The following is a 12,129-nucleotide window of genomic DNA, read 5'->3' on the forward strand; positions in this document are numbered from 1 at the left end:
TCTGGATGCAGGAGGGATGGGGATGGGGGGGGTGCTGGAGGAGACCCCGGCTGCTGCCCCCACGAGCTGCCCGCAGCCCAGGGAGCTGCAGGAAACCCCCGGAGACACCCTGGTCCCACAGCAAGTCTTTATTCTTCTGGGACCCAGGCAAAGGGGAGTGGCGGAGCAACAGGCTGGGCAGGGAAACCCCCAAAAGCATCCCTGCTGCGTCCCCCTGGTCCCTGTCAGCACCAGCCCCCCGTCCCTGGGGCAGCCCCTTGCAGACCCCACGCTCAGCTGTATCCAAAAGCCCCAGCCGTGGCTCTGCGAAAGGCGTCATCCAGGCTCCGCTGGTGTCCCGGGGCTGCCGGCGCGTCCCAGAGCCGGTGGCACCGTGGCAGGGCTGAGCTGGGCACAGGTGGCCGCCATGCGGGACCCTGCAGCGGGGCTGTCCCCATGCCCCCAGCCCCTCCTGCTGCTCCGGCCCATCCCTCCGTCTCCGTGAAGCTGGGCGCTCCCATTCCCGATCCCTTTTCCTTGCTGGGGTGCGGTGGCGTCGTGGCTCAGAGGCCCCCGATGACTGCCAGGGCTGTGGCTGCCAGGAGGAGCCCCCAGAGGCGTGGGGGGTCCCTGGGGACACTCCTGCCTGGGGGTGCCGGAGAGGGGGAGTCAGGGGCAGATGGGGGGGCATGGGGGACCCAGCCGGGGGCCACCCTCCCCGGCCACTGCGGGGGCTCTCAGCTCACCTGCGCTGAAGACGCACGTCTGGTTCTTGCATCTCTTCTCTGCCAGAGAAACCAACTCTGTCTACGTGGCTGCTGCACGCTCCGCACCGCTCCTCGCCCCGACCCACCCGCGCCGTTCCGTGCTGTGCCACGCGTTGCTGCCGGGGGCCCCCGTTGCAAACCCCGGGGGAGAGCGGCTGGAAGATGCGCGCCGGAAAGCAAGCGCCCCGCATCACCCTCCCCACGATCGAGACCCCCCTTTCCCAGCAGATCTGGTGGGACGGGGCCACCCCCGTCCCCTGCACCCCGGAGCGGGGAGGGACCGTCCGGCGGGGACATCACCTTTCACAAACTCGCAGTTGTAGGTGCTGCGCGTGCCCTGGGAGCGGAGCTGGATGAAGGCTCTGTGCTTGCCGCGGGTGACGTTGGTGACCTCGAAGACCTCGAAGGGCGGGATGAGGACCTCCTCCTCTTTGGGGATGTAGGAGAAGTTCCTGATGGGGATGCCGTAGCAGGTGTCCACCAAGAAGAAGGTGTCCTGGCCGAAGGACTGGCTGCTCTCTTCCCGGAGGGAGGTGGAGGTGAAGTGGCCGAAGCGGACACGCTGGTGGTGCTGGGCGGTGAAGCGGATGTCCCGGACGCCCCGGTAGACACGGTGGCAGCGGCGGGGCTGGGCACCCCGCAGGGTGCGCAGGGCCTCGCTCATGAGGAAATGCAGCGCCTTGAAGTGGAAAGCACCCAGGTATTCCTCGCGGGAGCGCCCGGCCTTACGCACAGCATCGTTGAACGCCTCATACAGGGGTTCCGGCAGCGTGTACGCCAGGAGGGCGACCGCCTGCTCCGGCCGCAGCGCCGGCAGCCGGGGGACACGGCCCTGTCGGCTCCGCCATTCGGCAGCGGCGAGGGTCCAGGTCTTGGCGTAGACGCTGTTGTTGGCAAACTCGGTGCGGTTGAGTTCCTCCAGCAACTCCTCCATCATGCGGCTGCAGCCCTGGTACTGGTCGTCGAAGGAGGTGGGGGCCATGTCCAGTGCCAATTCCTTGACGGTGTTGAGGTCTCCTTGGCGTGGGGGGGTGCCAGCGGCCAGGGTCCCGGCCAGCAGCACCAAGCCCAGCATCAGATGCTCCATGGCGGGCAGAGCTGCCCGGGGGGAAGCCCCCAGCTGCCGCGGTGCTGCAGACAGGGAAGCAGCCGGTTCCTCCGCAAGCGGCTGGGGAGGTGGGGGAGCGAGAGCAGGGTCAGCTTGGGGAGGGCGGCGGGGCCTGGGAGGGGGTTGTGGAGAGAAGCAGGGCGGGCTGGGGGAAAGCAGCCCCAGCTGCATCCCTGGCCAGGGGCACCCTGCTCAGCACACCTCCCAGCACCGGCCGAGACCCCGACCCCGTTCCTTGCATTAAACCCTGCCAGCAGGCGGGCGTCCCCGGTGCCTGGCAGCACAGCCCCGGCAGCCCGCAGGTCTGCGGCATCACCCACGGGGAGCAAACCCCCCAGGAGCCCCAGCGAGAAGCGTTACCTGCACCCCACGGCAGGCGCGGGGTTGGGGTGCTGCTCCCCGGCTCCCACGGCACCCAGCCCCTCGGCACCCACCCGCTGCCGACAGGAGAAGAAGTCAAGCAAACGCTCTTTCTTTTTATAGCAGTCCTGGCCGGGATTGCTCGGGCACAGGTCCAGCCCCCACCTCCGTCCTCCCGGTTATTTTTACCGTCCCCCTGCCCCGAGCGCCCAGTGCAGCCGCTGCCCCTCCTGCCTTGCAGCGTGGCTGTGGGGGACGGTCAGGAAACCCCCGTGGGATAAATTGCCTTTGCTTTAACCTGGGGGCAGGCCACCTGGGGAAAACCGGGGTGAGACAAGCAGGACCCTCCGGAGCGGCTCCGGCTGGACTCTGCCCTCCCCAGGGACAGCAGCAGCGTCCCTCCCCAGGGACCCCCCCCATGTCAGCATGGCACTGCGCGCTCCACAGCTGCTGTTGGGAGGACCCAGGGTGGTTTGGGGGGACAGCACCCTGTTCCCATGGCCCTGAGGGCAAGACAGCTCCTACCTGGGCTGTTCCAGCATTCCTGGTTCTTCTTGTCCGGAAAGCAGGCGGAGGGGCTGGGGTCAGCATCGTTCGCCCTGGGACACCCCTGGATTGGCAGCCCTCCCCTGGGATGCCCGGCCACCTGCATCCCTGGGGGTCACCCCTGCACCCGACCCGGGTAGGCACAGTCGAAGCAGCCGCAGGTCCCGTTGTTACCGTAAATCGGCACTTCAGAAACTCTCTAAGACTCAGTTTTGGAGTTTTAGAAAGTAGGCATTCTTTATTGCAGCGCTGGATGCACCGGGGGATCATTCCACCTATCGTGCATACCAGTACTTTCAACAGTTGAGATTATTTTGTATATAATACATATTCATGACTTTTCCTGGAAATAATTAACATAATCACCTGAATTCTGGGAAATCATTAATGTGTGTAAATGTCCTTGTCGCAGGTGCGCTCAAGATCTTTGGTGGTCTTTGATAGTCTTCCTCACTTGTCTGCTAGTTAACCCTTTTCTAGTGATTCTGCGCAGCGGACACTTTACATGTTTGATACAACTTATCCTAAAGAATGTCCATTAGTAACTCTACTATCTATCTTTTCTCGATTTACATTCTTTTGTCACAAACCATATTGACACTCTAAGCTAAGTTATCTAAAAGGGCCTAAGGTTTTTATCTTCTCAGGGAATTTGCAAAGAAGTCAGCCAGAAGTAATTTTGCAACATACAGGATTTCTTATCCACCACTAGTCAGCATAACAAAGCCACTGTGTTCTTTCCTTGTATCACCATTGCTGCTTCGCAGGAGGAAGCGGTGACTCCCCCCGTCTGGGAAGACCCCGAGTATCCCGTGCCAGGGCTCAGCACCTCCTGCACCCCCGGGCAGAGGGAGACGGCTGGGACGGGGACCCCGGTGCAGCTGCAGATGCTGAGGATCGGGGTCCTGCTCCCGGCTGAAGGACGTGGAGGAGAAGCGACCCGCTCTGGAGGGGCTGGAACCGGCGGCTGGCGGTGGGCGATGCTGCGGTGCTGGGGGGCCATGGGCGACTGGCAAGGTCCTGCAGCAGCCGCAGGGCTCTCGCTGGGTGGAAGTGGGGGGGATTTGAAGGGGAAGCTGCTGTTGCAGCTGCACAAGGGGAAGGCGCCACGTTCAGCGCTGGCAGCTGTGGAGGGGATTGTGAGGGACGCGCTCCTCTGGTGTGAGATAACGGGACTTGGGTCCGGGCAGGTGCTCAGCAAGTAAACCTAACTGAAGGTTATCGTCTGGTGTGAGGCTGTCAGTGAGAACCGAGCATCAAAACCAAAAAAGCCCCATGTTTTGGCGGGAGAGTGGGCTGATGAGCAGCTGAAACAGCATGAACACGGCACAAAACCTGACTGAGTCAACCCCTTGATGCTGGAAGTATCTGCAGCCATCGGGGTCCCCAGAGTTCCCCCTCCATAGCAGCGGGCTGTGGGGCAGGGATCACCCCTTGAGCAGGGACCCCTCTCGAGGCTGAGAGACCCCGTACCTGACACCAGGCACCGACGGCTTGGTACGTGGTGTTGTTTGCATGCAGGGAACATTTAAGATACATGTAGGAAGCTTAAGCGATGAGCTTTGTATCCCGCCCTAACATTAGGTGGAGTAGGGCACTGACCACCGATCCATCTGTGCTTATGAAATATTTTATATCCCTACACTGACTGATAAGAATTCGATCAACTAACGACTAGATGAGCTCCGGCCGAGTGACCTCTGACTCTTCTCCTGACCAAGACCCTGTGCTGGGGGCCGGACCCCGTCACTGCTGCCATGCACCCCATGTAGGGGTTATACTGTATAACACTATGATTGAAACCACAGACAGAAGTGGGAGGTAGGTCGTGCGAAAGTGTGGAGGACAGAGGACTGGCAACATCTCCCGGCAATAGGGAGGTCCCGACCTTTAAAGGTGGGATGGGTGAAGGGCCATGCTCGGGATGGAAGCCCAGCTGCGAAGTGGAACCAGCGGGTAGACTGCCTGGCCCAAATCAGGACGGTCACCAGTGAGAAGGACGATTGGGACCGATGAGCTGAATGGTTGCGTATCAAGCGAGGCCAGTCAGGAAAAGCCGATGTTTATTACGAATGCCAATCCCAGGGTTGGCCAGTGCCTATGAAAACCCGTCAAGCAATCCTTGCAGCTTGTCCACAATGCTAAATAAGACTTTATTGGGAGGGATGGTCAAAAGGGCAGCAGCCCCTCACTGGCTGCTCGGAGGGTCTTTCCCAGCATGCATGCCAGCTTGGCATAGCCTTCCAGCACGCATGCCAGGCTGGCATACCTTTCCAGCACCCATGCCAGGTTGGCGTAGGCTTCCTCAGGCAGCAGGCGGTGGAAGACCTCAGGGTCGTACCAGGATGCATAAAGCATGGCAGCAGCCACTGCAAAGACGACGGCCAGCTCCAGGCTGACAAAGAGCAGGAGGAGTGTCCTGTGGGGCAGAAGAAGTATGGGAGACAGGGCAGGGTGGATGCATCCCAGCCCCAAGAGGGATGGATGGATGGAGGGGCCCCACCGGCTGGAGCAGGCGTCCAGCCCATCACCCGGTGGGGACACTCACTGCAGCCAGTAGCTGAAACCGCGTCTCCTCGCCCGCAAGTCCCTCTCCTGCAGGTCAACACAGAGCAAGGACGCTTGTCAAGCCCTGCCGCACGGCCGGGACAGCTGGAGTTGCACGGAGTTGCCTTGCACGGGAGCGTAGCCCACGCGTGGCTGGCACCTCCGTGGACCCCTCTCCTCAGGGAGACCCCCAGGCTCTTCCCCCTTACCAGCTGTGCTTCCACCACCTCCGGCAGCACAGTCTCTGGCATCTCTGCCTCTTTCTTCCTCTGATACTGGCTGCAGGCAACAGGGCTTGGTTGGACACATTACAGACCTCCGTGGCCACGCCGGGGGTCCCCTTCCACAAACACCACCACCCCCCCCACGCCCCCCAGGCAGGGATGGGGCTCCCCTGGCACCAGCATTGGCAGCCCCACGGCACCGGGTGCTGCAGGGACACCCGTGTGGGGCGAGGGACCCCGCTTACCAGCCCTCTTCCTCCTCCAGTGTCTCTTCCAAGTTTCTTATTTCCTGACGCAGCGCCTGGGAGAGGGAAGGGTCTGAGTCCCTGAGCCTGCTGTGGCCCCAGGGACCGTGGGCACCCACCCGTTTTCCCCTGGCCCCTTCGGCACTACCTCATTCTCCTGCCTGTCCTCCTCGAGCCAGGATGCTATGAGGGCATGCAACTTTTCCTCCTGCAAAACCACGGGTGCGTCATGCGAGTGGCTGGGCTGGGACCTTGGGACCCTCACCCCTCTCCAGCCCCAGGGCTGTGCCCACTCACTCCCCCACCGCCCTAGGGCACTACTGGGAAACTGGGTGACTCGCAAGGCCAGGCGTGGGGAAGTGATGGACCCCCCCCCCCAATAGCCTGGGGAAATTGTCCTCCCTAGTCACGCCGCTGGGCAACCGGCAGTCAGTGACCCTCTCTGAGCAGGGGGGTTGGAGACGACAAGGTGACCTCCAGCGGTCCCTTCCAACCTCTCAGCCCCAGCTGACGCAGCTCTGGGTCAGGGGCAGAGGAGAGGACAACAACCCTCTGCTGAGCTGCCACACGGCATCGTGTGGCTCCTGATGGTTCCCCTTCTGCGTGCAGAGAGGAGAGCAGGGGCTCAGGGTCTGCAGCCCCAGCCCCTGTGGACCAGGAGCCCCTCCATACCTACCATAGGCTGCAGCAGCTCCTCGCTGCTTGCCGTCAGCGCGGAGCTCTGCTCAGGGTCTCTGCCGGCTCCTCGACCGGTCGCCGCAGCCTTTGCTGCCTGTGGGAATGGGGAACCATCTCTCAGTGCCCACCAGCCACTTGCACACCCGCACCCGGCCAGCGGTCCTGCGTGCCCCCTCGCCCCATGCCCGGCTCAGCCTGTGCTTGCTGGCAGCCCAGGACTTGGCAGGAGATGGGGCGGGGGGCACCAGGGACCTGCACTGCTGTGCCTCCCTCTGCCTTTTCCCAAAAGCGGTCTGCCTGGGAGAGAAGAGGGAACGGGAACACCCGCAGGAGGAGCAGGGGCCCGATCCCTCCATCGCGGATGCCACATCCCAAAGTCAATGACCCTGCCCGTGGATGCTGGGGTCCGGGGACCCAGCACTGGCACCCCCTCCCTGACCCTGCCAGTTCTGGGGAAAGGAGCCGCACGCAGGCACTGAGCCCCTGACACAGCCCCAGCCACCGCAGCTGGGGGATGTGGGTACGGGGGGGGGACACTGACCTCCGAGGTGAGCCGCTCCAGGGTGTTCTCCATCTCCCACTGCTCCTGCCCCTGCGTGGCTAAAGGAGGGGTCAGGGGCTCCGGTCTCACAGCCCCAGTCCCCGGGGACAAGGGGACCGCTCCCCACCTACCAGACGCTGCAGCAGCGCCCTGTGGCTTTGGGATGCTGCGGAACAGCGGGCCAGGCACGCCCGGACCACGCGGAGGTCTTTCACCGCTTCTGCCCGGGTGGTTACACCTGCGAGTCGGGAGCGAGCGGGGTGTGAGGGGCACGGATGCTCGCAGGGGTGGTCCCCAAGCTCAGGGCATCCGCGCTCGTGCCCGCCTGCCTCTACTCGGCACATGAGCGAGGCCGGGGGTGCCGCACGCGGACCCCCTCGCCCGGCAGCCGGCTGTGGGGACTGTGGGGATGCTCTGCCCTCACCTTCCTCTTCACCGCCAGAGATATTCCACTGCACGGTGGACACAGGACAGGTCGTTTGCGAGTCTCCTCTCAACTCCTGCCCAACAGCTCCGAGGCTCTCCCCGGAATGCTCCCCTGTCCCCAGGAGCAGCCCCTTTTATACCCGCCGGGGCGCCGATGTCACAGGCGTGAGGTGACGTCAGAGTGACACGGCCACCGCTGCCCACTGTGACACGGCCACCGCTGCCCACTGTGACACGGCCGTCGCCTCCCTGGGCTGGCACCAAGAGCTGACCTGGGGCTCGGCCGCAGCCACCGGGCAAACAGGGCATCGCTCTCAGCCCACCGGTGGGAGCGACCGCGGGCACCGCTTGCCGGCGTCTCCCGGGGAGGGTTTGCCGGTTCCTTCACCACCCGGCTGCCACCGCTGCCCACCCCGGGACCGAGCAGGAGCCAGGCTGCGCACGCAGTCCCAGCAGACACTCGCACGGACACGCGTGAACCACGGGCGTGCACGGATGGCCACGCATCCAGCCCCCACCGGGATCCAGCATCCAGCCCCAGGGGGGAACAACAGTCTGGGAAGGGGGAAAAATAAGGACCAGCTCTCCGTCAGACTCGACAAGGGTATAAAGGGGGTTCCGCCGGAGGACACCCTGAGTCAGTCCTCCTCGGAGCAGCGGGTCTGCGGTCCGGGACTCTCCCCTTGGGTCAGGATGCCGCCCCAGGTAACTCCTCGAGGTTGAGAGCCCTCATCTTTTAGGTGAGTGATATGCGCATTTTGAGTCATCACTTTTAAATCTTAAGGATTCTTAAGGCAGCTGTGTAGTACCAATTCCCCTGACATCACTGAGCCTGTGGCTCACTAATGTTATCGGAGTTCTAACTAACTTTTTACCGAAGAATAAATCTGACTTTTAACACCTGCTGGATTTGATGGCGTGAGCCTCCCTAACAGACCTCCAGGCCCTTCATGCCAGCTCATTCCTCGGTCTCAAATTACCACCGCTGAGCAGTCACAATTAGAATTTCCCCTTCGGGGGTCTCACGCCACCCCAAACCATGCACGAAACCCAGCAGTGCCCCAAAATGCTGCCAGTGCTCATGTCGGTGCCCCCCACCTCCAGCCCCCCCCCCTCTTGGCACCCTCCCTGCAGGTATTGATGTACGTGGACGAGATCCCCCCGTGTCATCTCTTCTCTGGGCTGAACAGCCCCAGCCCTCCCAGTTGAGCATCCCCTCCCTGAACCCGCTGCCCACACTCCTCCTGATGTAGCCCCGGACACCCTTTGGCCACCTTGTTGGACTTGATGAGGTTCCTTCTGGCCCATTTCTCCAGACCACCAGGGTCCCCAGACGCCAGCACACCCACTGGGGGACCAGCCACCCCCAACCCCAGCTTTGTGGGTGCCGGCGCTGCCAGCCTGTCCCCGTTGGGTCGGGCACTGGGGGAGTTGCACCCCCAGCCACGGGATGGAGGGATGAACCACGACACCAAGGATGCAGACAAGACAACATTTAATTTTTTGACATTTCAGAAGGGGGAGCGCCCCAAGCATTCCCAGCCCCACGCTCCCCGGCAGCTCAGTAGTAGGGGAACCCATTTTTCTTCTGGGACCAGCGCTGCCAGCACGGGGGCTTGCGGAAGCGGAGGCGGCAGGGCTGCCAGTGGCGTCTCCACCAGGACTTCAGGCAGCGCCAGAGCCTGGCGCAGCCCTCCCGCAGGCACCGTCCAGCCCTGCACAGACCCGGGGCCGTCCGGCCACGTGTCCTGCCCACGGGCACCCGCTGCCGGGGACCGGGCTCTGCTGGGATGCTCGTGCCCGCAGCAGCGGGGATGATGCTGCATGAGCCCATGGAGCTGCTTCTTTCCGGCTCTATGGGGCTGGTCCTGCACAGCTCCACAGCGCTGCTCCTCTTCACATCCACGGGGCTGCTCCTGCCCAGCTCCACAGGGCTGCTCCTCTTCACATCCACGGGGCTGCTCCTGTCCAGCTCCACAGGGCTGCTCCTCTTCACATCCACGGGGCTGCTCCTGTCCAGCTCCACAGGGCTGCTCCTCTTCACGTCCACCGGGCTGCTCCTGCCCAGCTCCACAGGGCTGCTCCTCTTCACGTCCACCGGGCTGCTCCTGCCCAACTCCATGGGGATGCTCCTTTCCCACTCCATGAGGCTGCTTCGCTCTTTTCCCGCATCCGTGTCCCCACCCGCAGCCTTGTCCACGTCCACGTCTGCCGCTGGCAGCTCAGCCCCAAAGCGCTGGGGCCAGACTCTGTCCCCCAGCAACCCCAGTTGCGCCTGCACGTCTATCGTGGCGGAGGGGAGGGGGGGGTCCCCGGGTGGGGTCCCACCGCAGCCCGCTGCCGTCCCTTGCCGCTGGGCCAGCACCGCCCGCAGCAGCTCACTTTGCTGCTCGGTCGCTGCTTGGGCGGCCTGAATGCTACTAATGAGCTGGAGGACGAGGTCCCCCTCGTCCGTGGCCACGGCTGGGGGGCTGCTGGGGGGTGGCTTCACGTCCACGGCGTTTTGCGCCCTGTCCCCACCATCCCCGGGGACCCGCTCTTGCTTGGCCCCCACTGGCAACTCCGGCAGTCTGTCCATCGACCTCTTGACAGCCTTGGGGGTCTGGGGGGGTCCCGAGCCGGTGAGTGCCGCCAGCTCCGCCATCGCACCGGGCCAGGGCTCCGGGAAGGAGTAGAGGGAACACAGGGAAGAGGAGCTGCTCCCCAGGATGGAGGACAGGGAGACCAGCGGGGTGCCCGGGGACAGGCACTCCTGGCTCGACGCCTGCATGATGGCCCTGCAGAGAGGAGAGGGAAGAGACCCGGCTGCACCCCGGCCCCTCCAGCGGGACCCGAGGGCAGCACCCGAGGGCAGGCGAGGGTCTGGGGCAAGATCTGGGGGGTGTCCCCCAGCACTCACATCTCCAGGGTCTGTGTGAGCTTCTCCACATCTCTACGTGTCTGCTGCAGAGAAGCTGCCGAGGGAGGGGATACAGTGAGCGGCCAGCAGCCCCCGGCACAGCCCCAGGGTCAGGGCTGCCGTGGGGTCCGGCCGATGGTGGGGTGCTCGGTGCCGGGGCCGCTCACCGCTCTGCTTCTCCGTAGGGGCTCTCGCCGCTTTCATCTGACTCTTCAACTCCTTCCACAAACTCTGTAGGATTCCCCAGGAGCTGGGTGAGACCGGAGCAGCTCCCGGCCCCACGCCGCAGCCCCCCACGCCGCTCCACGCCGCCCCACACGACGCCATACCCCGCGCCACACCGCGCAACGCCACGGCACGCCGCAGCGCCGTGCGGCACGACGGCCACCTACCCAGAGCCGCTTGACCTGCAGGACAGCAGAGACCAGGCTGAGCTGCACCACCAGCATGAGGAGCTGGAACAGCTCAGCCAGGGTGAGGCTGTTGGAGCGCTCCATGGCACCGGCTCCGGTGCGGCCACGGCGCTCCGAGTCACCGGTGGGGGTCCGCGGTGCGGATCCCCAGTGCCTGCGTGGGTTCCCAGGGATGGGCGCCCGACGCTGCTGCTGGTGGGGCAGAGGTGGAGGCTGCCGTCTGCCGAGACGATGCCAGACTGCGGTACCCACTGCCTGCTCCCGCAGGGCTCCGCACCCCACTTTTGTAGTACGGCAGCAGGCAGACCCCCCCTTTGTGACATCGCGGGACAGGCAGACCCCCCCTTTGTGACATCGCGGGACAGGCAGACCCCCCCTTTGTGACACCTGCCAGCCCCCCGCGCCCTCCCCAGCCTGGTACGGGCAGATGCAAAGGGCTCAGGAGGGGCTGGGATGTCCGCCTGGAAATCAGGGGTGGCAGCTGGGGGAAGTCCACAGTCTGCAGGAAGGGGGATCCTGGGGGGGCTTCAGAGGGGAGGGAGAAGGAGAAGGAGAAGGAGAAGGAGAAGAGAAGGAGAAGAGAAGGAGAAGGAGGGGAAGGGGAAGGAGGAGGAGGGGAAGGGGAAGGAGAATGAGAAGGGGAAGGAGGAGAAGGGGAAGGGAAAGGAGAATGAGAAGGGGAAGGGGAAGGAGGAGAAATTAAAGAGGATCCCCTGCGTGCTGAGCCCAGGCCCTGGCTGCTTGACCCCAGCCAGCAGCCGAACCCCCAGCCGCTCGCTTCCCCCCCAGCAGGATGGGGGGACAATCGGGAGGGCAAATGCGAGGAGTAGCGGAAACTCTGGCTAGGGACAAAGCCGGTTTAATTAGTGAAGGGAAATAAAGCACCAAATCGCCAAGAGGTGCCCGAGTGGTCGGTGCCAGCAGCCCAGCCGGGCGATGCTCAGCCAGGGCCCAACCGATGGCTGCGTGGGAAAAGCCCCCCCTGACCTGAGCGGCAGCGCGATGCCAGGTGGGCTGCAGCGTCCCCTCGGCCAGCCGGGGTCAGCCGTGCCCCCCAGCCCGCGGGTGGGGGGCACAGGAGAGGCAGCAGGACCCCCCCATGGAGGAGAACCTGGGGTGCCGTGGCTGCCCCGGGTTTAGATGCCACGTCCCACCTGCCCCCGGCTTCTCCACTCCCTGCTGGGGCCAGGCATGGCCCTGGGCTCCTGCTGGGATTTGGGGGTCTGCACCCCCCCCGGGATTTTGCCCCCTGGGGGGGTTCCCTCCCAGGTCCCCGAGGGAGGGCTGCAGGGACATAGCGGTCGCTTTGTCCCCATGCCGGATGGCCGGGCATCCCGGGTGAGGTGACGCTGGCTGTAACGGAGCCGGGAGAGACCTCGGTGCCACCCAGGGCAGC

General features: G+C 64.3%; 1 protein-coding gene across 1 annotated transcript; it reads right to left on the reverse strand.

Moving 5' to 3' along the window:
* Positions 1–117: 117 nt before the first annotated feature.
* LOC142041562 (erythroblast NAD(P)(+)--arginine ADP-ribosyltransferase-like) lies at positions 118–2,329 on the reverse strand. The gene is made up of 4 exons (XM_075050483.1): positions 2,215–2,329; positions 1,047–1,914; positions 726–764; positions 118–625 (listed from the first exon to the last, which is right to left on the reverse strand). The coding sequence occupies exons 2-4, from the start codon at positions 1,831–1,833 to the stop codon at positions 543–545; spliced, it is 909 nt and encodes a 302-aa protein (XP_074906584.1). The 5' UTR covers positions 1,834–1,914; positions 2,215–2,329; the 3' UTR covers positions 118–542.
* Between the last annotated feature and the right edge of the window lie 9,800 nt (positions 2,330–12,129).

Source organism: Buteo buteo, chromosome 18 (genome assembly GCF_964188355.1).
Source record: "Buteo buteo chromosome 18, bButBut1.hap1.1, whole genome shotgun sequence".
NCBI lineage: Eukaryota > Metazoa > Chordata > Aves > Accipitriformes > Accipitridae > Buteo > Buteo buteo.

Coding starts and splice junctions, on each gene's coding strand:
- LOC142041562 (XM_075050483.1), bottom strand. CDS start 1,833: ATGGAGCATCTGATGCTGGGCTTGGTGCTGCTGGCCGGGACCCTGGCC. Junction 765..1,046: donor CAACTGCGAGTTTGTGAAAG/GTGATGTCCCCG, acceptor TTTCTCTGGCAG/AGAAGAGATGCAAGAACCAG. Junction 626..725: donor GACGTGCGTCTTCAGCGCAG/GTGAGCTGAGAG, acceptor CGGCACCCCCAG/GCAGGAGTGTCCCCAGGGAC.